Here is a 27,776-nt window from a genome sequence, read left to right as displayed (position 1 = left end):
TTAACTGTGCACAGTTTATTATATAAAATGTTCTCTGTGTAATTTCGAAATAAATACAAATTGATCGATCTTTCTTCCGGAACAGGAAAAGTTCACTTTGTTCCTGTTGGAGATTATACACCAGAATATGCTGTGTTTCTCTTTCTCTTACACATTCATCCACTCACAACACACATGCACACAGACACACACACACACACACACACACACTCACTGGTGAACTCCGAGGGTGACAACTGGCCATGGAATGTCAGGTAAAGGTGCCTGGGGCTCTGCGGGGATCAGGTGCTGCTGCGTTTGCCCGTTGGCCCAGTTAAAGTCCACGCCGTTCTTCCTCAGCGCAGCCAAGTGCTTGATGTCCAGTGTGGTGAAGGTGGTGAACTGCACCTGGTTCCTCTTACTGGTGGGGGAATGAAGCGGCTCGCTGCGGTGCGGCCGGGCCAACAACGTGGCCGAACGGTTCGCCATGGGGTCGATTATCGTTCCCTGAAACTGCTGCTGCTGGGACGTGGTCCTGCTGCGGCCCAGGGTGGCCGTTCGTTCGGGGACAGGGGGGGGGACGCTGATGGTGGGCAGGGTGCTCTCCATGGAGCGGTGGCCCATGGAGTCCGTGGAATGACGGGACTCCAGAGGACGTCGGGCCTCGCGTTTTAGCGTGGACACTTGAGCTGGGACACCACCCGGGGCTGGAGCGTTTGGATTGTTGGTCTCCAGCCACACCCAGTCGTGCTTGTGGTCCTTCGGGGCCCCGTTGGGGGCCGGGCCTGCCTGTACGGGGGTCTTGTGTTTACGGAAGCAGAGGGTATATGAAGCACAATTGACTATAAAAGCCAGGATAGCGATACAGGACAGCCCCACCAGGGAGTACATGCTGATTTCCAGGTCTGACATGTCTCTGAATGTCTGAATGAAGTCGCTCTCGATTATTTTTGGAGTTTTCAGTTTGGGGCGCTCCATTTTGGGCACTTCTGCTTCAGGAAGGTCTTTGTTAGGTGGTGAATTTGGGTTGTCAAGCATGTTGCCGTAGCTTCTCCTCTGCCCTTCACCTTTAATAGCAACACCCACTGTTGTTGCTTCAGGCTTGGCCGTGCTCACTGGTGTGTTTAAGCCTGGTGTGCTCAAAGCTGTGGTGGCAGTTGTGGCAGTGGCAGGAGACGGAGTCCCTCTTGCAGCTCTGGTTGTTGTTCCAATCCACACAACACGTGGCTGCACATATCTCGTAGAAGCTGGGGTCGAGGTGGTTGTTTCTGCCTGGGTGGTGTCCTGCTGTTCAGGTATTATGCTTCCCATCGACCACTTATCCATATCTGTAACAGAACGCTGGGATGTCACCGTTTTCACATCTCCAACCACTTCTGATACGCCACCATCATCCTCTTTATCTCCACCTCCTCCGCCTCCTCCGCCTGCTCTGCTGCTGCTGCTCTGGAAGTTGATCCTGAGGAGCCCGGTGCCCACCGCCAGCTTGCTCTTCCTCTTGGATTTCTGACATTCCTCGCAGATCCTCAGCTCCACCCTCACCAGCGCCCCCCGACTTTCGCCCTCACCTTGGGCCACCACGTACGTGGAAAGTGGGGTGCGGCGTACCGTGGCCACCCGGTCGTCGGGGGTGGTGACTGTCAGAGAGTAGATGCTACGGTCAAACAGCTCCAGGGGGGCGACCGCGCCGTCGCTGAACTGAACCCAGCAGCTCACCACCGCCTCCTGAAAGAAAGAACATGAGAACTCATTCAGCAAATCAATATTGCCCCATGCCTTCACTCAGAGCTATATGCCCATGATTGGTAATAACACTAAATTGCCTGAGCTAATCTCTTTGCGATTAGCCTCACTTGAGTGCTGCTGTACCATGAATCACAGCCCAGTGGAGTCACAGTATGAATTATCCTCTCAGCAAAGTGGATATAGAGCGCACCACAGAAGCCCTCGGAGCAGGAACAGTGAAATCAGTGATGAGGGTCGTGTTAACAGGAGAATTATCCAATCCAATCCCACTAATACACAATGACCCATTTCCTGTTGCTAATGTCAGCCACTGGGTCACCGCAGACCCAACCTATATTTTGTCTTTGAATACATTATATATCGCCCCGAGCGGCACAGAGCAAGAACAGCTTGCCGCCACAGACACTATTTTCTCGGTCATCTGCACTGGCATGGTTCTAATAGTTTGTTATTGACGGGGGGGCCGAGCAGCCGCAGCGTCAGCGTGCTGTAGGTAAAGTGAGCTGTCATTCCAGCAGCTACGTTCCGCCTAATTGCTGCCCCATGCCTGCTTTAGAAATGGGCAAGCTGCCACGGCTAAATGTGCACGTGAGCTTTTCTAAAATGATCATCTGTGCGCCCTGTCTGCCTCGGCTGCTCTCTCACACAGCGTGGAGACCGCCCATGACACACGGAGCTGTAAAGGCAATGAGTTCACATTCTAAGAGGGGAAAAGAAAAAACATAAATATCACTACACCTCTTTCATCTATCATCGTTGCATAAATGTGCTCTGTCGTGGAAATTCTTCTAATTCAAACATTCGCTGCAGAGGCCCCATTAGATCTTTGTTTCTGCAGAGGGCGTGTTTATAAAGCACAATTTGAACCCTGCAGGTTTAAAGAGTAGTTTTAATTCATAGAATGTTTCCCAAAGAGCTGCTTCTGAATCATCATTGTTTGCGGTGGAGCATGTTCAGCCTCTGCTCCCTGTGCAGGGACAGTTAAATGTCACTTGAGCAGACATGGATGTGGGATAGTTCGATACACAGGACATTTTTCATTCTGCTGTTTTTTTATGAGGTTGAAAACCATAATGGTGCAAAAAGACAAGGGGGGGGGTATTGCTTTTCTTTCTCCAGCTAAAAAGGTCCTTTGAGTCTCCGTCAAAGAAAGAAGGCCGGCTTTCGAGTGTCCTCATGGAATGTCGCTGTCTCCCCTGTCCTCCGTCCAAATGTCAAGTCCACCCCGACAACACATTGACTTCCCTCTGTGAAGAACAACATTTCTATCCAGGAACTTTTCTATTTCTTGTATGTATTGATTTAGGATCCAAACTAAATCAACATTAAAATACAAAATAAAGTAAATACCTGCACTGTTGGCTTTCCGCTTCATGATTTGGTGCCAAATACAATATTTAAGAAATAAGAGACAATACTCAGCTCTAATGTACAATGTTAAATTTACAGTGGGGCAAATCAAAGAGAAGCATCACTAATTGTTTTTTTTCCTGACAGCACAAAGCATCTATGACGATTTCTTTACACTGGGAGTGTTTCCAGGGTTATGAGCTTTATGAAAAAAGGAGGAATAAATTGCCAGAGGCTTGTTTGTTAAATACTTACACTTTTAAAAACGAATGACCGAGGAGATATTTTAATAACTGGACTCAAAGGCAAAATATTGGCTGCAATAACAGGAAGTCAATACAAAGGGAGAAAAACTAATCTTAAAAAGCCAATAAATAAATATATACACATATTAAATACAGAGAAGACAGATTGTGCAATTTCACCTCCTCAGACTGTTGCAATCGGATTTCAGTATATCTGAGTTTGTTCATTCGGAGGAAACTGTGTCTACAGGTTTGCAGTGACAGGTCATAGGAGGTTTTTATTGTGTACTTCCCATTGAATGGCTGAAATGAGCGTTGTTAACTTTAGATAAATGTATTATTTGGATTTTACCTCCCCCATGAAGTGTTTGTCTGCTTTGGATGATGAAAGTGTTTTGGACTTTTTTCCGTATTGAAATAGAAACACACTCAGATCAAGAGATACTTAGAGGGAAAAGACTTTTACAACCACACACTGAGCTGCTTTTGTTTATCACTCGTCCCCCCCGTGCTTTTAACAGGCAGTCGAACGGCCCTTCTAAAGTTATGTGGCGGGGCTGAAAATGACTGACGATAAAACTAAGAGGCATGAAAACAAGTACAAGTGCCACCTCGCACGGCTGCGCTGTGTGTCACACTTTTATGCCTTTGTGTGTGTGTAACAATTTTCCACTTCCTTACCTGTTTGAGCTGCGTGATCATCTCCCGCGTGGTTGCCGTGGCAACTAGGGCCCTGTTGCTCCCCGGGCTGAGCTGCAGGGAGAGAGAGAGTCCGGAAACCAACTGCACCCCCAGCTCCGTCACGCTCACTTTGTCATCCACCACCCTGATGGCCCTCTCGCCCAGGACCGCCGACGTCAGGGGGGACAGCACCTGCAACCAGCACAGCCTCGGTCAAACCAGGGAGTGAAACTGTTTTGTATAGCGAGCACTTCAACTGCTAAAACCACTCACACAAACACACACACACACACACACACACAAACGCATGCCTCACCTGGACAGTCGTAGTGCCCACAGCCCGCCCCTGCAGCACCGCCCCCTCCTGCACCCTGGCCACCTCAGGCTCAGCCACTTTTAAAGAATTGCGCACCAGACTGGTCACGTCCACCTGTCAGTCAAAGAGATTCAGATGTGTGATGATCATCGTTCCACCAGTTCTGTGTCCAGCTGTTCAAACTTTTAAGACATGAATGGAGACTAAATCGGGATTGTAAGTGCCGGCATGTCAGATGTGCTCACCTTCCAGTCGGGACCCAGGAAGTAGTCCTCAGGCTCCGCTCCAGTTAGCGAGTCGGGCATTACCTCACCGTCAGCCTGAGCCACGAAGGGCGTGAGCACCCGGAGTGCAGAGTGCTGGTACTGCAGCATGCAGCCTCGGCCTTTCCTCATCTCCTCCTCTTCCTCACTGTCCCACGTCGACCTGCAGACACACAAAGGCAATCAAACACAATTAGCCACAGTTCAACACTCAGAGGGGAGTTTCTGCTAACAAGCCTTTTTTTGTTTCACTGAGATACATGATTAAAGATTAAGATGCATTTATTTGTTCCAAACACATGCACAGACACAGACACACTCATGCAGGTAGGGAAATTTAACCTCTGCTTTTAACCCATCTGGTGCAGGACACAAAAAGCAGTGAGCAGCCATGTACGGTGCCCGGGGAACAGATGTTGGGGGAGTAAGGTGCCTTGCTCAGGGGCACTAGACAGGGTAGGGAGAATCCTCTTGGATTTTTGGACAGATACATTTTTGTTGTTTCTCCGTGGAGTCGAACCAGAGACCTTTTCTGCCCATAGTCCACGTTTCTGCCACTAGTCCACCGCCTCTCCCACAACCTTGACACAATCAAGTGAATTTTCTCGGCCTGTATGTTGATTTAGAAGCTATATTGTGTTGGCTTTATATTTAACCTACAGGCATGAAAATGGTCCTCTTTCCTAAAATGTCTCAATTTTATTCATTGTTCCAAACACTTGTCTTAATATGTAGATATTTTTCACTGGTGATTCTATGTGATGTGAATTTTAAAACCGGTTGTAAAATAGTTACTGTGGAAGCTGTAAATCAAATCCTTAGACAGTTTTTAACCAATTAACTGCATCAGTCTGTCGAATGCACTGAAACCTATTGAAATTTTTTTTGTTAAATAAAACTATTGACACTGAAATCTCCTGTGGTTAATCTGATCTGAACAGCGGAAAGTGGTTTCCTGCTGCAGTAGGGACACAACACAAGCTGAGCGACCTTTTCCTTCTGAATGAATTTCAATTCAAATGAACCGGGATCCCGATGGCTGACTGGTTTGTTTGGGGGGGGGATAAACTGTGAATCATCCTCAACCCCTTCGGCGATGATCATCATATTATCATAAGCACAGGAGGTCTGCCGAGTGCTGCTCCACAGGTGGGCTGGAGGGTCGGTGGATGCGCTTTCACTTTGCAGGCGGAAAGCTCCCATCAATACAAATACACGTAATTATTATGTAGCCTGGGGTCAGAGCTTAACATGTGATGGAGAAGCTGCCTGAGTTAAATCAATGTGAGTCCACAAACAAACTCTTCCTTCAATTATTCTCATCAAACTCTGGAGGTTATTAATATTGTACCAGCTTCCCACCTACAGAGAATACTCTCTGCTTGTTTTTCAATAGTTATTAATTGCAGCAGTCAAAGCAATAAATAGGAATCTGACTTCCTGGTTTCAAAAACACTTAAACAAGTTTTTATGCCAATTTTCGTTGCTTTGCTTACTCTGCTTCCTTATTAATTATTTGACCGTTGAGCCCATAGTTCCTCCATTGGGTCCCTGGGCTACATAATCAATAAAGACAGTATGTCTAATAGTTTATTAATTGAACTGAGTAAAAGTACTTTTTTCAACATATTTTCAACAGAAAAAACTTAAAGATACACACTCAAGACTGGTGTCTGTGTATGTCTGTGCTTGGGAAGCTCTCTCTCCCACATTCAGGATATGCACACATGCCATCGCACAAGTTAGTTCCAAACTTCTTTCATCATGAACCCAGACGAGCCGTTACAATCAGACACCAGAGGGTTTTCTGACCTAGTAAGTCTGGAGCCAGGTATTGAATGTGTTGAAATGAAAGTCCATAAGAGTTTTAACCCTGGAGAGAACTAACAGCCCATCAGTCGGCCATCGTCATTAGTATCGAGTGATGAATAATGACTTTGCTGTGAGTATTGAGTGAAACTCCACTAACCTCTACCTCCGGGGCGAGTGTGTTGCCCCGCCCACTAATGCACCACACACTGACTGACTGCATTCATTGCACAGTGAAAACAGTGAGATATTGGATACACACATCTCAATAGAGAAGAGTCCAAATGAACTACAGTTAACATCTCCAAACAGTTAGACATCCACATCACACTGTAATAATAACCAAAGATAAAGAATGATTTCTTATGCAACTGCATAATCAGCGACAGAACCCCCCCCTCCACACACACACACACACACACACACTCACTAACACGGAGTCTCCCTCCGCCCTGTCCTCACCTCCTTCCACTCAACATCCACTAATCCTTCCTCAATATTAAAAACATCAATATCCATTAAAGCCATTGAATTACACATTAATAAATAAAGTTTGGAGAGTAAAGTTTACACTGCTGCTATTCCATCGTGACTTGTTTAGGACATGAAATACAAAGTTAAGGACTTGATACTAAAAACCTTGAAACAATAAAAGGTTTTCCCTATATGGAACAACAGTGCATTGTGTACTAGCATATCGATAATACAAGATATAAACTCTGTGCTGCACATCCGTCTCATTTAACAGTTTGAAATTTTTGAATACATTTTTCATTCATGGGAATCTTAACTGTCTAATGGGACCGTACCTCCGGTTGCCGGTGGTAATGGGGACCCTCCAGCCTTTGATCTGGCTGAGCTCGGGGTCGGCCACATCGATGATCAAAGGCAGGCGGGGCATCCACACGCTCATCTCCAGCTGGGCAGTCAAGAAGCCATAAGTGAAGTTCACCATCGCCCTGTTGCTTCCTCTCGTCTCTTTCCCATTCACGTATATGAAGTCACAGCCCTCCGACACCTGGACAAGACACACGAGAGATAAGAGGGTGAGACCTGAGGTGAGACGGGGACAAGGAGCAATGTCGGTGGTTTGAGTCCCAGCCTGTAAATGTCTTTGTTGCTGGCAAGAGCATAACTTTTAAAAGTTTAGAATCATGTTATTATCACAGGACTAGAACTGGGAGTGAACTGTCATCCCGAGATAAGGATTCCACTTTCTCCAGAGACTTCCACTCGTCGAGGCTTTTCCGCCTAAAGCCTCGTGGAAAATGAATAAGAAAGTTTTAGTAAGAAACTGACAAAGAGAGGAGAGCGCGGAACACAGGCACCAATACAAATAAGCTAAAACCAAACAGACACAGACATTTTATTCATTTTGTACAACTTCCAAAGTCTGGCCTGGGAATCGCACCGCGTCTCTGCTCGTGTCATGTAAATTCACAACCGTGCTCTCGGTGAAACTGTTGCCGAATATAAATGAACTCTGCCTTGCGTCTGTTCCTGTAGCGCCGTACTGTAGGTGGGGGTGTTGTAGTCCCCACCAGTGAGAGCAATGAGGTGAGCCACAGCAGTGTGTGTGTTTTATTTAAGATTGGAGGCCTATCTCCACCGCCGCCTCACTTATCTTAACAAACCAGTGGCTCCACAGAGGTAATTGGAGAGCACTAGACTGGAGAATAGAGTGTAGCACTGGAGAGGGGGAGGTAAAAAATAAAAAAAATAAAAAAGGGAGGAGGGGCAGAAAAAGTAAGGGAAATGCATTGGGAGGAATGAGCTCCAAGGTAAGTCAACTTGAACTCCTGGTGTGGAGCATTAACACACAGAAACTCACACAATTTATACAGCCCATATATATTCAAATGCCCAGGTATAATATTCAATATCCTCAAAATAAATGACTGAATGATCAGCAAACACCAAATACATGATTTGAATGTAAACCTGCATTGATCAGTATTTTATATTAAAATATAAAATGATTAACTCTTGAGTTTGCATTGCCGGCCTTTTTAGTGTCTTTCAGCTTTTTGTGTTGGTTTCAGCAGCTGTGTGTTCCTGTGGGGTCGAAAAGTCATAATTATTTATATGCCTGTCACATCTGATCCTTTTTCTTTGTTAAATATTAGATATTATATATATATATATATTGGATAGCCGGACCTCCAATATATATATATATATATTGGAGGTCCAGGTGTCCTTGGTGTTGCTTTGATGCTCTAAAAACATTATTACAACATATTTTGTTTTCATTGTCCATGTTTTTTCATCATTCCGACTTCAAAGCACATTAACAACAACTTCATAACTCAGGAAATGGGACCTTCCCTGGAGCACGTGGATGCACAGTTCACCATCTGCAACTGTTTTCATGTTCTGCTACTTTATAAGTTGATAATATTTCCATATGATTCCCAGGACACCACAAATATTCAAATTCAAAGTTACTGCGCTACGGTTTATGTGAATTAATTCAGCCGGCGGGGGTTATATCATCAGAGGCCGAGTCTGTGGTTTGAACTTGATCTGGTCAGTGGTGCTGGTCTGGACGGGGTCACTGACAGCAGGCAGCAGAGAAACAATAATAACTGGATTAAGTTCTACTGATACAGAAAATCGGTACAAATGCAGCGTCCTCTCTTCTGATCTCTCTCACTCTCTTAAGCTCACACACTAAAACACACCAACACATGACGCACACTTGCAAAAGCCAGTGGCCGCTGTGTTGTCTAATGGAAATGAATGTAAATCCTTTTCTTTTCCCATGGTGCTCTTCCTCTATCTTCATCTCTCTCAAAGACTTTTTTTTCCTCTGCTCTTACTGTGCTACTGACATGGATCCATTACATAAAGGTCAAATCTCTGTGCTTATGGACTGAGTGGTGGGATCATAAGCTCAGGCTCGAATGCCATATGGAAGAGGCTGCTCTCATACACACAGAGAGTGAGAGAGAGGGGGAGAGAGAGAGAGAGAGAGAGAGAGCGAGAGAGAGAGACACTTGAGCGTGACCTGTAGAGCATCAAGACACAATGGATGTCTTGGAGTCAAACACCAGCATGGATTTAATTTCTTAATGCTTTCAAATTCAGTTTAATTTCCGTTAAATATTCAGCAAACTGGCTTTGTATGCAATTTAGACATGGATGATAATGAGTTCACACTGGTATTCAATATCAGAGAGAGAGACAGATGCTGCAACAGTTATTTTTTCATGTCAAGTTGTTTTCATTTACTTAAAAATCATACTTTATTTATCAATTATTGAAGCATACTTCAGATCTCGACTACTCACCGATCAAGCTTCCCAGTTTCACACTATTAAATGAACTGAAGTCTGACGGCACTAATGCACTAAAGAGAATGTCCATGGAAGTCTTATACTAAATACTGTTCGCTGCACAGTTTCTTAGCTGGCAAAAAATGAAAGACTGTTTGTTTTTCATCATGCATGACTAATTTATCACACTCACATATATATAAACAGCTTTATATTTATGGTTCACACAAAGTTTAGAATTTGTCTTGAAATACGTTGACACTTCCCATCTGATGGGCCTGTGGTTGGATGTCCTTACCTTGAGGACGTCCTCCTGTGTTGACCTACAGCTGGTGGAGTTGGTCACATCGGTGACGGAGCCGTCGGCCTCCACCGCCATAGCTTTCACCGGGACTGACACCGCTTTACCCGTCAGCACGGCAGTATTCAAGAGATCAGTGTTCTGAGCAGGGAGAGGGGAAATACACAGTAAGTCAGTGATGCAGGTTGGAACAGTGTCACAGGTTCTAACCATGTTGGGCTGGATGTTACAGTGTTGATATTAATTATTATCAACTGAAATGTCACATTATTATTTCTTTAAAGTTTAAAGACAGTTTTTTTGCTTCTGGGTGAAGATTGTGGTTTTCCTCTTTATGGAGAGAGAGTAACAAACTAAAACAAACTCAAATATATTTTGCAAGCAATATGTCTATAAATGGATCCTTTGTTATATCGCTTATAATAAAATGTATATTGCGATAAATATTGATATTGTTTTATTGCCAAAACCTACGCAAAACAAAAGAGAGGAATGCTTTTTGCCGTTTTCATTAGAGTAAGAAAAAGTTGTGGCGGATTCTTATTTGCTTCATATTTATAGTGTTTGTTTAGTGTGGTAATTGTAGCAGGTTGAAGGCTGCGACTTATTCATCTTAACTGATTGCTCGATATTAGCTGCAAGTAAATACTTCCAAACCTTTTCAAAGATGAATCACTGCTATAACTGGATCTGCATGTTTCAAAAATAATTACAGAGGGAGTTTATTTACACATTAACACAACAGCTGCAGATATAGTAGATTACATCCACCATGAAACTCTTCATTTCTAGTTTCTCCTCAGTGCTGAAGAAGGTGTATTTTTCTATATTTGAGAAGAGTTGAATCTATATTGTAACTTCAAACTGCATGAGAAATAATGAAAAAGTTTCCCTCCCTTATCGGGTTTATTGTTACTCTGGGCAGGTATGTGGGGATAATTTATTATAAGAGTGAAAGTAAATAGAAAGTGGAGCTTTTGACATGTTCGTTATATCTCTATGTGCAGCAGCAATATTCCCACCGTACATGAAAAACTGAAAACTGAACCAGTGCATTATGATGTATAATCACTATTTGTATGGGGGCAGGGATGACAGGCAGCGAGTGGGTGTTAGCCAAGACTAACGAGGATTAAAACACTCGCAGGCTGACAAACTTAATTTATTAAAATCACGATGATGCAACACACACACACACACACACACACACACACACACACACACACACACACACACACACACACACACACACACACACACACACACACACACCAGCTGGACAGATGTGCTAAAAAAAAAACTAAAATTAATATCACTGTCTCTCTCACCTGAATAAAAATAAGTCCTCTTCTCCACTGTATTATGATGACTCACATTCACAGTAATATCTCAACCTGATTACATTTATAATCTTCCGACCCATCTCCCACCTTCTACTCTTCATCTATGCCGAAGCTCATCTCCTGTACAACCTGGAAGTTTTAGCTTTATTTCTACACTCAAACTCCGTACTCATCTTTCCAGTTCATATGATCTCTGATGAATCTCTTTAATCTAGTATAGGTAGTGGCAGTGTGTGTATAAGAAGCTCAGTGTGTTGTTTGTTTCCCCTTGTGGACAGACGCATCAGACCCCCGCTCGGCAGATGTTCCAAGGCAGCTTCGCATTCGGAACTCTGCCGGCTTGACAGCTGCTGACCGCAATTCCAAAAAGGACACGGTCGAGTTCAGCCCGCGACACTCGCCCAAACATAAGTCAGTGAATCAGGGGGGGGTGGCGCACAATCAGAACAGCAGTATCACCATTCCACTCTGCGTCCGCGAGCTCTGAAGTAATCTGGCTTGCAGTGATCAAGTTCAGGTCAAGTAGTTTAGCTCTGTTTTAAACTGGCCTCTTTTCAGAAAACAGAGTCAGATCAAGTCCAAGTATTAATTTAACTCATTTACTTCATTCAGAGAGTCAAAGGGCCGGATCCTTTAAGGAGGTCACAAGCAAGAGAGGCAGACACCAAAAAGAAAAGTCAGAACGATCAATATTATTTATCAATGGTCAATTGTCAATGTGATAATGTGTTTTTCCTGCAGCTCATCTAGCCATTGTGGTGAGTCACATGGGGTTGTGACATTAATTTGGTCTGGAACAAATATAAGCCTTCAACTCGTTTTCCTTTAAAGGGATAAAGCTCTGTTTTTTCACTCTGACGAAAAGGAAAAGGATTTTTTCCCCTTCGTGTGAATCCCGTAAGTGACTGAGACGAAACATATTTTCTCCCAAGTGTCTGTCAGATTCACGTTAACTAACGTAGCATGAAATAGCCGAATAAATCTCCTGTCAAAGCCCGAGATGGATCTACCTTGTGATTTCTGGAGGTGCAGCTCGAAATGTAAAGGTTTTGGAGACAAAGCACGTAGCTGTCCAAGCGTCAAGGGTAACAATTGATGCATGATGGATAGTACTGTGAAGACAATGTGTCTTTGGCAGAAAACGGGCAGATTTGGTGGCAAGAGTCACAAACTGTTGATGTTATACTAATTTTAGTGCTTTGTAAAGCAACAATTTATTGTGAAATCAGAATCCTTTACATTGCATGTACAATGTAGGCAGGAAAGATCATTGAAAACAAAGATATTGTCCTCACCATGACCAGAGGGGCAAGCCCCACATAGTCTCTCCGAGTCGTGTAGATCCGCATTATGCCGACATCCTTAAGATTCCCCGGAAGCTCCAGACGCCAGGAAAGGGTCTGACTCCCCATCTGCACCGAAGCTTCTCTCGGCATAAAGTCGAGCTGTAAAACCTCCAGAAGACCCCTGTTTGAAAATAATACATTTAAATATATATTACCAAGACCAAGCAAGTACATTTAGTAGGGCCTACTTTTCAAATAAGTGAAACTCACTGATAGCTAAATACAGGTACATTGATTATTAAATATTAAACTAAATTGAATTTAGATGAAGTGTTAAACGTGGAGAGGAATAAAACATGAAATAGCACTTCAGCTAACATCTGCCCACATACAGTTCAAGTTTGAGGAGTTACCTGTGCTGAACAACTCTCTTCATTTAGAAGAGTAATAGGTGTGAGTTTCAAGATTGGACTAGCACCATTCAAAGTCAATCTAGTGTGTTGTTAGAAAATCATTTTCCTTATGAATCTAGTGTTACTTATCATTGTTGAATTTAAATTACTAGAGCCAAGCCAGGTTATAAAACAAAGGCAAACACGTGAGAGTTCAATCATGGAGCAATCCAACAGAAGAATATTCTGTTATTACACCTCTAAAAAACATTGTTTAGTATAAGAAGACAAAAGTAGGTCAATTCAAATTTTAATTGAATCTTATATTTACAGCATCCGATCACAACATACAATATCTTCAGGCACAGACTTTGGGGGAGTGCCCATCTGAGAGTGAAAGGAAGACGGGGAAGCAGTGAACCAAGGCATGGTTCAACGCTCACCTGAACCTCCCACACTCAAACTGGGAGGTGGTTTTCCAGTAAAGGAGCCTGGTAGCCGAAGACTGCTTCCTTTTCTACACCCTAGACACTCTAGGAACCACAAGCAAGCCAGTATTTAGATCTATTGGGATAATAAGGTACTATAAGCTCTTTATCTCTGAGCTCTTAAGATCTTCTTGATCATTAAAGACTGTGTACCCAAGGAAAACAAGTTTGAATTCTACACTAGGAGCCAATGCAGAGAAGCCATAAAGAAATATGAACCATTGGTACATCTTGACAATAAGTTATCAAAGTAGTCCAGTCTGGAGGTAACATATGCAAAGACTAGTTCTTCAAAATCCTTGTGAGACAGGATGTGCAGCTTTACGAGTGTTGAGACAGGATGTGCAGCTTTACGAGTGTTGTACCACAGACTTGTCATATTTGTGAGTCAAAGGACAAAAATGGACGACATTTTTCAAAGGGTTCTGACAGTAGAAGGCCAAGGTAATGTCAACCAATGAAATAATCTGATCAGATGTTTTGCTCAAGGCGTCTCAGACCAACTTCAATAACTTAACCTTTATCTGAATGCAGAAGTTAGAAAACCTTCTAGGCCTTTATGTCTTTGAGACATGCCTGGGGTCTTTCCTTCGGTGGAGGTTTTTGTAATTTGGTCAGAATTTCATGCAAAACAACCTGTAGAGTTCGATCCCAAAAACGAATGCAATCCACAAGAGGTCCCGTTTCCATCAACCGGTGGAAGAGTGAGGTGAGAGTGTGAAGAGAGGATTTCTGAGTGAGCTGACAGAGACTTCAGCCGAGTATTCTGGTCAAAGGATTGTCAAAGAAATGCCATTTGATGCTGGAGAGAGTGTGTGGGCACATCTGTCAGTGGGAAGTGATCAAAGGGAAAATAGGGCAGGATGTGAATGGAGCTGTGGCACTTTGAAGTGGAGTAAAACTTTGCGCGGAACAAACAATGAGACCTCTATACGGCTAGAACTCACATTGAATAAAGGTAATACGTGTTGAAGTCAACAGAAACAAGGATAAACTCCCGCCTATGCAGAGTGAGCAGTATATTCTCGCCCCATCAAAAGGAACTCAAGGACTGATCACTGTGTTGTAATGAATGCCGAGCGACATAAAAGAGGCCATTATGAGGTTATGTGTGGCACTCTAGGTCACTAATGAAAAGGAGCGTGAATGGGTGCACCTATAAGCTTGGAACTGGAGGTTCAAGAATAAAAGTAGCTACTGCAGACATTTTTAAATCAAAAGACTCAAAACTTTTTCTTCAAACAAAAACAGGGGGAGTTACACAAAAAAGATTGATACAACTTGTGTGACCATGCTAGCTGGCAGCTTCACATAGATGAGCATAAAGACCAGAAGAATAAAGCTAGCTGAAGATAGTGAGACAGGTTTCCCCCCGGGAAATGTTACGCTTGGGTTTTTGTTGCCACGGTCAATTCAGTGAGCTGGACTATATCGAAACAACAATAATGTGGTATGTAAATTTTAGGTATAGCTAGGGTATAGTTTTCCATCCTAGCCTCGGATACAGCTAGCTTAACATTTAGCTAGTTTCAGATTTAGCTAGTTACATGTTTAGCTAGCTTCAGGTTTAGCTAGTTTCAGTTTGAGCTAGTTTTTAGGTCGTTTTATATTAAGCTAGCTTCAGGATTAACTAGTTCATATTTAACTAGTTCATATTTAGCTAGTTTCAGATTTCGCTAGTTTCATGTTTAGCTAGTTTCAGATTTAGCTAACTTCAGATTTGGCTAGTTTAAAATTAACATAGCTTCTTACCTAATCTACTTCTTAGCGTTTTTGAAAAATGGGGCCATTTTTAACTTTCATTTATTGTATACTTTGCATCTGGGTATATGTTTGGCTTCTGGTCACCACTAAAAACATTTGAAATAGAGCTATGGTTCCACAGCAACATACAAAATGTCCGCTTGTTTTCTTTCATGAGTCTTTCTGGATTTTCAATGCACAGATTTGACACAGACAGACATGACTAGAGAGGTTAGTGCTTGAGTGGGAGACACAGAAACATAGAAGGGGTTAATGCCCCTATTTCCTGGAAATCAGTCTATCAGGGGGGAGTTTAAAGCCCTGGACATATCATCACTTCAAAGCACAGTGGTGCGAGACCGTGTGTGTGTGTGTGTGTGTGTGTGTGTGTGTGTGTGTATGTGTGTGTGGGTGGGTGTGTGCGTCTGTCCTGGCGGGGGCTCAGTGCAAGGACACAACTTGGAATATCTCTCCTTCCTAATCTCCTCTGCCGAACGTGCAAGCGCTTAAGCCTGGATAACGTAGCCGTGATTATGGATGATTACGGATAAGTGGGTCGGACGGACAGCGGGTGGTGTGCGTGTGTGAGTGTGTGTGTGTGTGTGTGAGAGTGTGTGTAGGCGGGAGGTTGCTGGGCAGAGGTGGCGCCCGCTGTGTGCGCCGCCGCCCACATCAGGCAACATCAGGTGAAACAGGCAGAGGAAATCATTTTGAAATGAATATGGGACAGGGTTTTTTTGAGATAATAAAAGTAGAACAACTATTTTAATTTAGTTTGGATGAAATAAGAATCACAGACATCAACAAATGTTGGGGATATCATATTTGAGATTTTACTGTTATTTCAATGTGGAGAGGAAAGAAGAGGATGCAAAATACAAGGATTATAAAGTTGGAGATTTAACATTTATTTTCATTTTCTGGTCTTTTATTTTGTTCTTGTGTAACAATGTCTGGGGAAGCATTTTTCTCATGATTTCATCTGATTCTTTTGTGAAGTCATCACTGTCACGGTTGACAGCTGTTACGTCTTTCAAAAGGTTTCAAAGGGACCGAGTCAGCTAATGAGCCAAGTGGCATTAAGTCAAATCAATTATATTTTTCTAGAACTCTGAGCCAACTGAGAAAACAGGAGACCCCAATTATCAATCTTCTTTTTCTGCGCTGTCCAATTTCCAGCTTCAGTGCTTCCTAGTTAAAACTAAAACAAAGCCATTCTGCTATAAATAACTCAAATCTAGGGAGAGAGAAGTAAAATAGATTATATATTCAAAAATAGCAATGATTTAGATTTGCATCTGTGAACATTGGGTCAGACCCGACGCAGACTCGAGAAATAAATGTTAGAAATCCTGTTTCTCTGGAGGTCGATAATTTCTGCAGGAAACAGGATGTGCAACCAGCAGAGCAGGTGTAAATCTGTAAACTTCATTTCTTCTCCTGCAGGTTTTGTGAGATACACATGGGTCTGCTCTCACCTCAATCAAATAGCAAGCATGGAAACAGATGCAGTATAAGATTCTTTTACACAGACAAAAACAAAATTTTGTGAACTTGGCCTGTTCGCAATCTGTTGCAGAACAAGGCCGCAAATGATTACTTTTCGTCTGGAAAAGAGATCACTCACTTTCAATTTGTCCCCCCGCTCTGTGAAGATAATCTAACACAGAGGAGATTTTTTTCATGACAGCTGATCACATTCCCGTATGGTGGCAGATGGGATTATTGAAATCGCAGGAAATAGAGGCAATAAGAGGGGAGAGGAAGTGATAAAAGAGGACGATTGGGTTTTCTGTGAAGAAAAATAACCCTTTGAAACCAGCTGGTGAGAACACACCGGCCTCTAACGCGGTGCTGGACGTGGCAGTGGACTGACCTCTTTGCAGCGGTGGCGACCTTCCTCCGGCAGACAACAGAGACGGTGCTGGGGGTCACTCCTCTGCCGGGCTCCACCCGGACGTCCCACAGCGCTGAGTCGCTGGGCCGCGCTGATCTGAACAACAAACCTGGTTTCACCGCCGCCCTGCAGGAAAAACAGACACATTTACAGTCCAGTTAATGATTTGTGTCTTTTATTGCATGTTTTTGTATGTTTGCAATGTCTTTGTATCTGCACTGCATCATTTCAGTGTGAGTGTTTGTGTGTGTCTGTCTTGGAAGGACTAGATTCTGAGCACGTTGTCGTTGTGCATGTCTTTGTTTGTTCGTATCAAATTGTGTATAGCAAGGTGAGTCGCTGACTGACGGATGTGTCGCAGACTAAGAGCTAACTGGGTTATTTAATTCCCATTAACCCTGAGGAGAACTGGGAAATCAATTAATCAGATGTTTGCTTCAGATGCACACATCACTCGGGGAGAGCTCGACAGCACCCGACTGTCCCGGGGCTCCAACCATCACAGAGTGATTTGTTTCTATGCAGACGATACTCCACTAAGTTTCTTGCGTTAACCACGGTTTGACAGGATCACAGAGGAGTTACAGCAGTCAAAACACGAGACAGGAAACACGTCTGATCCGTGTTTAAAATGCACCAATTCTCTAATCTGCACTCGCACAGACACCTAGCTACAGGGCGGGAGCCTCACGTGTTTCCAAAACGGGCCAATTTCCTCATGGCAAGGATTCAGCTAGGTGCTGGACGCCTTCCAGAGGGAATTCAGCCTCTGCTTGCTCAAGAGCATCGCTCTGCTCCAACCGAGTTCAAACAGTGTGAATTTAAGTCAGATCTCAAATGATGTGTGGCTAGAAGTATGCTAGTAACACAAGGTGAATGTGGCAATGAAAGGATCCTTATTGTCCACGAAATCCAAGGTTAACATATTCCGAGTTCATCAATACATCCACCACATGTCTCATCTGAGGATATCGGGAAGGAGAGATATACACTTTCATTACGTCTACCATAAATCCTGTTTCTGCCAATCTGTCTGTGAGCTGAGACAAATTTAGGATTTATGAGAAGTTTTCCACAGTACTCAGTGGCCCTGGAGCCCTCAGCCTCAGCCTCTGACAGCGATAGATCTAATTTATATACCACGAAATGAAAACTTGGAGATATCGTAGATTAGCATATTATCCCACTTGGAAATCATCACTCACAATTCCATTTTTCTTATATTTGCAGTCTTGTAATGGTTTAGAAAAACAACCTGCTATCTGAGAACCAACCATCTGTCAGTGTTTATGTTCTCACAAACTGTTGTTTGTCGTTTCAGACACAAAACTGTCATCAAGTAGCCGAAGTACATTTAATGTGACAGATGGAAAGACACACACACACATACGCACATAAAATCTATTCATGATAGAATAAGGGTCAGTGTGCATCCCCCCATGTTCAGCACACACACACGTTGTGAGTCAAAATACACATGTTCACAAATACTGATTTGTGATCAAACAGCAACTAGACAAATCAATAACCACTATGACTGAGGTCAAGGTCATAGATGTTTGACAGACAAAATGCTGTGTGCATGAGTGCACAGAGACACACAAACAAACATACACACACAACCACACACACACACACACACACACACACTAACAGGAATTGTTTTGTTAAACAAACTGACAAGCTGATAATTCAATGCAGGATAAAGATGTACTTGTGCAGCGACCAACAACGTTATCAAAGCCTTGTAGCCAAATGCTAAATCCCCATATTCAATTTTCATTTAGAACTTCATCGACATTTCAAAATGCAACAAATACAAACCTTGATTTATTTACAGAGAAGCAAGAAAGTCAAGATGGCAACCCAGATTTTGTGATTTCTTCTTAAAAATATGCTAATGAGTTCTTCTGACAGAAGGTTTTGGCACATGGAGCTTCCGAACCAGTCACATGCACAACCTCATTTCCACAGTCTCACCTGATGAGCACCTTTAGCCCCAGAAGCTCAAACCATCTCAGGCGGCTCGTTTCGACTGTGGAGGAGTCATGACACCTCTACTACTCATTACATCTCACTGTTGCTGCTTTTTCACTCATATTTTCTCAAAATGGTTGAGACTGTCCTGCTGTCGCCCTTTCTCAAACACACTGGGGTCACTCCTCCCCCATTTTCGAGCAATGTTGGGAGAGACATTAATCAGTTGTGGACAAAACCATGAAAAGGGCATGGATTTCTCACCCACAAGCAGACAAGAGCCTCCCTGCAGAGAAACCTCATTTCAGACACTTCTATCCCGTCTCCTTTTGTCTTTGTCAGTCACTCTCCGGAGCTCACCACCACAGGTGCAGGACGCAATGATGCCGACCTGTAAAATGAACAATGCCTCGCTGCCGTTTTGCCAAATTAATTAAATCTCTAAAGCTGGAAAGCACCTGACACTGTTGTTTGCCCGTTAATTTCATTAGCTGGAGTAAAAAGGAAAAAAAAGGGACAATGCGTTATCTGTGTCGTCTGTGTTTTGCATATATCAAATTTAAATATCCAACTGATATGTCGATTCAGATTGTTTTCGTGATTTCATTGCAGAATGCCTACTGCTCAATTCGATGCAGTGTGTGTGTGGTAGTAGTGTGTTTACATGCCGCCTGCAGTGCTTAACAGGTGGACTCTGCAAAGCACATGCATGCACCACCCACGCGCACCCAGATGCACACGGTTAATCCTGGCAGTCCGCCCACATCATCTCTACCCCAAAGGGTTAACCCCTTGATTCATTTTCAATCAGGGCCACAGATTATCTGGCCTAACCCTGCTGGAGTGGACTCAATCTTGGGCCAAAGAGTGAAGTAGAGCAGGGATTTCTCCCAGGAGGAATCAATCACTTTGCCAAGCTCCTCAGAGCTCGCCTTCCACTCGGACTCAGCACCCTCCTCTTGTCCAATCTCACTCTATATGTGGCAGTGGGTCGGAAATAGGCGGAGTGAAATCACTGACCCGCAGGAACTCCAGCGGCACGGTCAGTGAGTCCAAACCCGGTGGTATATCAGGTGAGGAGGCTGTAAATCCCTCCAAATAGTCAAAACAACAGCAGATGTTAAAGGGTCAGCGTCTCTCCACCAAATCTTGCTCATGTAATTTGAACAATGCCTGCAGAGCCACATTCAGGTCACTGTGTGTGTATGTGTGTGAGTGCGTGTGTGCACAGCCATGTTAGTGCTCGTGCACGGTATGGATGGTATTTCAGGAGAGCGCTGGGATTGAGCGACACACAGCCACAGGTTTTACTCTGTATGGATTAATACACACATCTTAGCATTTCTCTCCATTTGCCTGCATCCTGCTGCAGATTACAGCCGCACTGGTATGTTTGTGGCTTGATATCACTAAATCAGGGGATTAGAGGAAAATTTGTCTTGCGTTTCAGACAAAACCATTAAGCTGAGTAAAGACTGGAAACACCAGCCTCAGTGCGATGGCTTTACACGTTACTGATCTGAAACGTGCTGATAAAAAACAATTTCACTCGTCGATATGCATCAAAAAGCAGCAAGTAGAAACTTTCACATTAGAGTGAAGTGTGTGTGTGTTTGTGTGTTTGTGTGGCTGCTTTTATATTAAGTTTTCCCCAAAGGACTCAGGAAGATGTTAGTTATTTGTTTCCTGCTCCATTAAATCGATGCATTATTTATGAAGTCAAACACTCAGAGAACCTTGTTGAAATGTTAGTGGGATGTTGAGATATGAAAACTGGTGAATCATTTGCCAATTATTTCCCTGTTTATGGATGAATGCTCTTCATAACTCCCGCACTAACTGAGAAGTTGAAGTAGACAGGATAGAACATGTCAGTAATTTATGAAGCCAGTGAAACTGGCAGATAACACAAGTCATGGTGGCGCTCAAGCATTTCACGGCGTGGCCTTGGTGTCGGGCGCCATCAGTATTCAAGTGGCTTAAGTAACCATTTAAATGCATGGAGCTCATCCCTCATGAAGATGCTCAAATATACTGTACATCACCATGATTCAATTTGGTTTTGGTCTCTTTTGCTGCTTCACACGTTTCGCTGATAATTAAATTTTATGTGACTCAGTCAACAACACTTGCATCGGCAACAAAACGGACTAATTCTTATATTTTCTGATATTTAGTTATGCAGGGCCACTTCTTGATCTTGTTATATTTACCACAGTATCTGTTTTCACTGCAGTGTATTATTTATTTATTCTATACTGACACAGAGTTGGAAAATACCTAAATAGCTCCAGATAAGTGATGTAAAAGAGACGTCTAAATGTACTTTAGTCAGAAGAATCTCTACAGAATAAGACATAAATGTTAAAAATGTAAAACAAAATCCAAATGTCAACTTTGTCTTCACTATAAAAGCACTATCACTACAGCTTCTGGGTGAAAAACGTGTACATTTCAAGATTAATTGTCTCAAGCTGCCTTTTGCTTTTAAGTCAAAGCCGGTTGAATTCCCCTCAAGGAGGTTAAGACTCGACTTCAGAGATTCAGAGATTTGACTTTGGACTTACATCAAATTGCCACAAGCTTGGCTTTGACTGCTTTAACTGCTCAGCAATGTATAGCCACACACGCAGAGGCCGGACTGGAATTGAATGCAAGAGGGTCGGTATCTAACAAGTGCTCAGCTGAGGATAACAATATCAAATTACCTACAACAATTACTAGAAAATTATTTTCTTATTCACTGAATACAACCCCCCCCCCCCCCAGATTTTTTTGAGGGGGATGTTTTCCGCTGAAGGAATCATTTGACAATTTGGGAATTACACTTATTTACTTTATTGTTGAGCGACAGAAGAAAAGATCAATACTACTTTCATGTCTTTCTGAGAAATGTAAGACCTCAGCCAGCAGTCGGTTATCTTAGCTTAGCATTAAACCTGGAAACAGCAAATCTGACGAGGTAATAAAATCCACCTATAGCACCTCCAAAGCTCAACAATCAATAGGGTGGACCTGAATGTCTTCAAAGCTTCAACCAATGCCATGATTACTAATATTCAACGTATTCAGAATAAAAATGTATGATTATTATAATTTTTCATGATATACTGTGTGTATTGGCACAAATATCCCAATTAGCTTGTGAAGTAAGAAAAAGTAACAACTCCTCACTATGTAGCAACATTATAGTTATTCTATGTCAAGGACGTTTAATCTCAATGATAGTTGTGTGCGTCTCAGCTCTCTAGTGACACCAACCATGTGACAGGCTCACCAGTTTATCACTAACACAATGATTCTTTTCCCTTCCGCTGATCCTCAGGGAGCTCCATGAAGAAGTCAAGCTTCCAAAAGCTTCTAAATTTGTGACCCAAAAATGTTGAGTTCCAAATATATCAAAGGAAACGGGGCCAATCACAACGTTGAGACTTGGCTGCTCCAACAGTATAAAGTTGAAGTTATTCTGTGTTTGCAGGAAGGTAGATCTCTTACCTGAGTGTGAAATTTTCCAGTGTTGATGTACTTGCGAGGAAAACATAGAAAGTTGCCACATCTGTGGTTTTCACCGGCTTGGAAGAAGTCTGGATCACCACGGCGCCTCCCAGCCTCAGCCGGAGAAAGGTGGGGTTCCCTGTTGGAGTTCTGAGCAGGTTGACACTTCCTATCCGCCTCATGGGCGTCCCTGACCCCCCGGAGTCTCTCCCTCTGCCTCTTCCTACACCCACCCGCTGCAGGCTGTCCTGCGGGCTGCACTGGCCCGTCTGGTCCCTGCGACTCTGGAAATACACCTCCACAAGGTTCCCCTGAAGTCCCTTGACTCCTTCAGTTTTTCCAGCCTCGCTGCTCGAGCTTCCTGATCTGCTGCTCGAGCTGAACCAGGCAGGTTCTGGCTTGAGCTGTGCCACACAGAATCCACCCGGTGACACCAGGCAAGCCCCACGGACCTCCCTCGTATCCCAGAAGGCGTACGCCGTGACACAGTGAGCTCCATCCTCCATCCTCTCCGATTTGTCTTGCCCAGCAGTGAGCTTGGATCCTGCGGGCATGTGGAAGAGGATCTTCACGACGGGAGACGAGGAACGAACCTGGCGGCCTAAGATGACTGGCAGGATCCTGCGCCCCCTGAGGAGCAGGTCTGGATGGATCGGGGCATCCACGGTCAGAGGGCCGTATGAAGCATTGACAGCCGACTGGAGGATCCCGGCTCCTGCACCAGTGATATAGAAAGTCTGGGTCTGAGCCTTCAGGCTGGAGTTCACTGAGGCCTCTGGGGTGTCCTGCCTCAGAAACACATGGTCCACATTGACCACCTGAAAGTTGACGGTGGGATAAACTGGAGAAGGTGTGAAGGACGTTCCGAGGTCTTGGGCAACCTTCTGACACTCAGCAACTGGGAGGGGGGGGGGGGGGACAAACAAAGAGAGGTTAGCAAAGTAACTTCTAAAACACCTCTTCAAAACTACATGCCAGTGTTATCAAATCTGCTAACATTCACATATTTGTCACTTACAGTCTGCCACTACATCACAAACATTTGACGGGAGGAGGATGAGGGGTTTGAAAGAGGGATCACGGCTGAAGACACAAAGCTAAAAGGTGGAGGAGGGGTGGTGGGGAGCCGTTGGGGTTGAGGGTTCATCTCAGGGTACGAAGGGGGGTGGGACTGAGGGGAAAGGCAATGGACCATTTCCACCTGTTGTTCCTGCATTGAAAAGCAAAGACAGACTGTGAGAAAAGGTGTTTGTGGTGTAGGGACGAACGAGAGCTGTGAGACAAAGAGGAGAGAGTCAGAGGTGTCAGGCACTTCTGAAGGGGTCGGATCAGGAAACCCAGTGAGTCTGAGGTGACTGCAATTCTGTCTTTTACAGCTCTGCCTGCTGATGTGATGGATTTTCGAGGATGTGCACATTTGACTCATTTTAAAAGTAATTACTGAATCATTGCCATCGTTAACTTTTAACAGCCAACTGCTGTGCAACAATGAAAAACAACTGATCCTCGTACACTTTTTTACGCTCGGCAAACATTTGCTCACACAGGACGCAACCGTTAAACCCAAGTTATTCCTGCCTTAAATATTAACATGTCTTCTGCAAAACCGTTGCATTTAGCTGTCTATTGACGGCAGGAACATGCAGCACAGTGTAATTTATATTGCACACGATGTAACCAGGTGAGAGAACAAACACAGTAAATCCAGTTTATAGACAAATCCGGATATATTTCTGTTTCAGCGAACATAAAAACGGAGAATACTACAGGTACAACTCTTATATCCTCTGCACCAAAGGTCTCAGTTATTCTTATCCCTCGACACAATTGACATTTCCCACCCTCCACGCGGCACTTCTGTGCCGTGCAGTAAAGATAATGGCAAATGCAGCATGTGAGTGGAGGAGGAAAAGCCACTGGAAGAATCCAGGATGCTGCATGGGACAGCTCCTACTTCCTCCTGCCAAAGACACTTGGTGAAACGCCATCCTACATGTGTCCAAGTGCTGCAGAATGAATGTGTGTATGTGTAGCACAAACAGAAACACAACCTCCCCTCTCCTCCAAAAGGTCGGAGAAGTTGTGTGTTATTATCTTTCTCTGATTCTCGGCCGTACTTCATGAATATATGTGTAAATCAATTCTATTCATGGAGTGAAGGGAGAATCTATGGAAAAAGAAAAGTACAGATGTCAGAGTTGATATGAAAAATGTTGTATTCAGGGAGAGGAAAGCACAAAAGGAGCTGACTTGTACATTCCAGAGATCAGTCTGAGTTTCACAGGCTGGAATAGATACCGGCTGCTATGAATAATTTTCGCCATTATTTCTGCAGATTTAAGGCAAAGCACAGATAAAAATTTTAAAAATGCTAAAGCGGTTCAACTGTACACTTGCTTCCTCTTTGCAGATCACTATCGTTGCTCATGTTTCTCTATAAATAGACCTTTTAAAACCCATGAATGGATTTTTCTATACGTGTGGTGGACAGACAGACGAGGCCAAAGATCTACTCGTGACATTTATTATTATTATTATTCTCACAGACAAATAGTGACAATAAAAACCATTTGAATAACATAAGTGATGTCAAAAGACAACATTATTTCGGTCTTAAACAAAGCCTGTGATTTAAAGCTCACAATTATCCCTCTGATGATTTATTTGATTGATTCGATTTTGATTTGAGGAGTCCCGGGTGAAACCCCTGATGTATCCTGACTTGTGACATTACGAGAAAATTGAACTATTTCCGTGAATGTTAGATCAATTTCAGACAGGATTGCTGAAACAACAGCTGGTGCATCTGTGATTGGACAGGAAGATAAGGCAGCCATGCATATTCACGGAACCCCGAGCAGAGACCATATCCAGGCTGAGCTCTATCACTTAGAGACGCATTACCAACACAGATGCACAGCTGTGTCCTCCACATACATGCGGTGTGTATATGATGGAAGAAAAATGCACACACACTGTAGATATCAAGTGCAGATTTAAACCAAGTCAATCTCAGAGAGTAGGGTATCGCATGATATCTGTGTCCCAGAGAGACAGGGAGCTTACTGTGGCTGCAGAGCCTCCGACGCAGGTTATCTTTAAACAAGCAGAGACACAGCTGTGCAGCTTCAGGCCTCTCTAATCCCACCGCTGCACACCGCAGAGAGCACGCTGCTACTTCCATTTAGACACAGGGACAATGGCATGGAAAGAGGCCACAGGTGACCGGCGACCAGAAAATGCTCCAGAACCGGAAAATACGGCACTGAATCCTCTAAATAAAACAGGCACCTGAACACCTCATGCAAGGAAATGGTTTTACAATCCCAGTGGGAGTTATTTCCCCACCACTCAAACTATCCCTCACTCACACAACTGAAGTTTCCACTGGCTTCATTTAAGAGTATGTGCAAATAATAGCCTCAAGCAAATCGTGTGCATGTTTGAAATCAGAATTATGGCTTCAATAAGAGGAGACATAAACCACAGATCCAGTGTGTGTGTGGTCGGATGCAGAATTTAAAAGGAGCATGTGTAATCATCTCATCCTCATCACTGTTCCCTTGTAAACACAGCTGAAGCCTCTGAGCTACATCCACTCATCTTCACAGAAGTGGTTTCTATTTGCAGCGAGACACGTCGGAGCCTCTTCACCTCTCACCAGAGGAAATCAGTCGCAGAACTGAGAACTCACCTTCGACAGCTGCGAACACAGCCGCGGCCGCAGCAGCGAGCAGAGACCTCAGGGCGCAGCTGAGCATCACTTCAGCGAAGTTGCCAGTTGTGGCCATCATCCACTCCGCGGCGCGCTCCAGTGCGCACGGAGGAACTGTGGGGGGGTGGGGGGGGGGGACCGTGTGTCTGAGAGAAGAGCGCTGGAGACAAAAGTCACTACATTGTGCGGAGTCCGATGAAGGGACTTCCTCGGGACCGGAGAGGATGAAGGACACACTGGTTCACTTCCTCGTCCACATGAACGCGTCTCCTTGGTGCGTCTGGTGACTCCTTCCCCCTGTGGTGCACGGCTCTGGCACGGCTCGAGCTCTGACTCGGGTCTGGCTCTGGTTGGCACGGCAGGACAGCAACAGGCACGACTACTCCCATAATAGAAATCAGTAAACATGTGCGGTCTGACAGATTACGAGACCCACGTGGGTAATCGCCGGTAGGGGAAGGGACGAGCCTCGAGCAAATGAAATGCACATGAGGTCAAGGGAGGGGGGGGGGATCAGTGATTTCACCACGGGACGCTTTGATGTTGATTTAACACGATTCTGTTGTTTAGATAAAAAGATCCTACTGATTATTACTTGTTGGAAATAAGAAAAGTATATACTTGGAAAGGAAATATTTTCTAGTACTATTACTAGTATTATCATTGTTTACAGACTATTTAAAGAGGATACAAAAAATGCATGTGTATATGTTAATGTGACATTGGGAGGCCTTTAATAACATATAATAATAATATTGATAACAATAATCACCATCATCATCATTATAATGTTATTTATATAGAACTTTTCAAAACCACCTTTACAAAGTGCTTCATAAACAGGACAAATGAAAACCAACTACTCACAAAACAATATCATTTAAAATCAAAGACAGGAGATTAATAAAACATGATTAATGGCGGAAGAAAAGGAAAATAATTAAAATATTAAGTCTTTTGTGAGATGATTTACAATTAGTTTTCTGAGGTGAACCCCTCCTGAGGGCCCCGGGCCCTGACAGCAGGGGCCCCGTCATCTTCAGTCCTGACCCTGGTATATCTCAGGTCTTCATCAGAGGACTTCAGACTCCCGGCAGGTGAGTAGCTCAGTCAAGAGATGCCAAACTTTGCCTTGAAGGTCAACAGCCATATGTTTAAATCAATTCTCAAACACAGGCAGCCAATGAAGGGAATCTAAATGTGCGGAGCCGTGATCATGATGTATGAGCTGTGACTTTACTCCTGACAGATTTGGAGAGAGCTAAAAGATTTGTGTAGGTTTTGCCAGCTGTCAGCTGCACACTCTCAGTCAGGCATCACATGGGATGGGCCTGCACTCGGTGAGTGGGATGCAGCAGATGGATGCCGGCACTGAAGCCTTGTGGTGAAACAGCACAGCATATATTTGGCAACAAGGTACAAAGGATCAGCAAACACTTCACTCTCATGTGACTCCCGCTCAACCACATAAT

General features: G+C 43.8%; 1 protein-coding gene across 1 annotated transcript; it reads right to left on the bottom strand.

The window, feature by feature from the left end:
• Nucleotides 1-210: 210 nt before the first annotated feature.
• Nucleotides 211-26,380, bottom strand: si:dkey-1d7.3 (transmembrane protein 132C). The gene is made up of 10 exons (XM_053411777.1): nt 26,284-26,380; nt 22,590-23,487; nt 17,097-17,243; nt 12,607-12,778; nt 9,966-10,109; nt 7,199-7,407; nt 4,563-4,743; nt 4,318-4,431; nt 4,002-4,193; nt 211-1,704 (listed from the first exon to the last, which is right to left on the bottom strand). Exons 1-10 carry the CDS (start codon nt 26,378-26,380, stop codon nt 211-213), a joined length of 3,648 nt encoding a protein of 1,215 aa, XP_053267752.1.
• Nucleotides 26,381-27,776: the final 1,396 nt, after the last annotated feature.

The sequence above is a fragment of the Pleuronectes platessa genome, chromosome 19 (assembly GCF_947347685.1).
Source record: "Pleuronectes platessa chromosome 19, fPlePla1.1, whole genome shotgun sequence".
In the NCBI taxonomy this organism is placed as follows: Eukaryota; Metazoa; Chordata; class Actinopteri; order Pleuronectiformes; family Pleuronectidae; genus Pleuronectes; species Pleuronectes platessa.
Note: the sequence above shows the minus strand (reverse complement) of the source record. Positions and strands in the feature narration are given on the sequence as shown.

What these genes read in the sequence shown, in the direction of transcription:
- si:dkey-1d7.3 (XM_053411777.1), bottom strand. Translation starts at nt 26,380, where the DNA reads ATGGCCACAACTGGCAACTTCGCTGAAGTGATGCTCAGCTGCGCCCTG. An exon ending in CTGGAAAATTTCACACTCAG is followed by an intron (nt 17,244 to 22,589) that starts GTAAGAGATCTA and finishes TTTTTCCTGCAG; the next exon opens with GGCGGCGGTGAAACCAGGTT. An exon ending in GGCTTGCCCCTCTGGTCATG is followed by an intron (nt 10,110 to 12,606) that starts GTGAGGACAATA and finishes CTCCCTGCTCAG; the next exon opens with AACACTGATCTCTTGAATAC.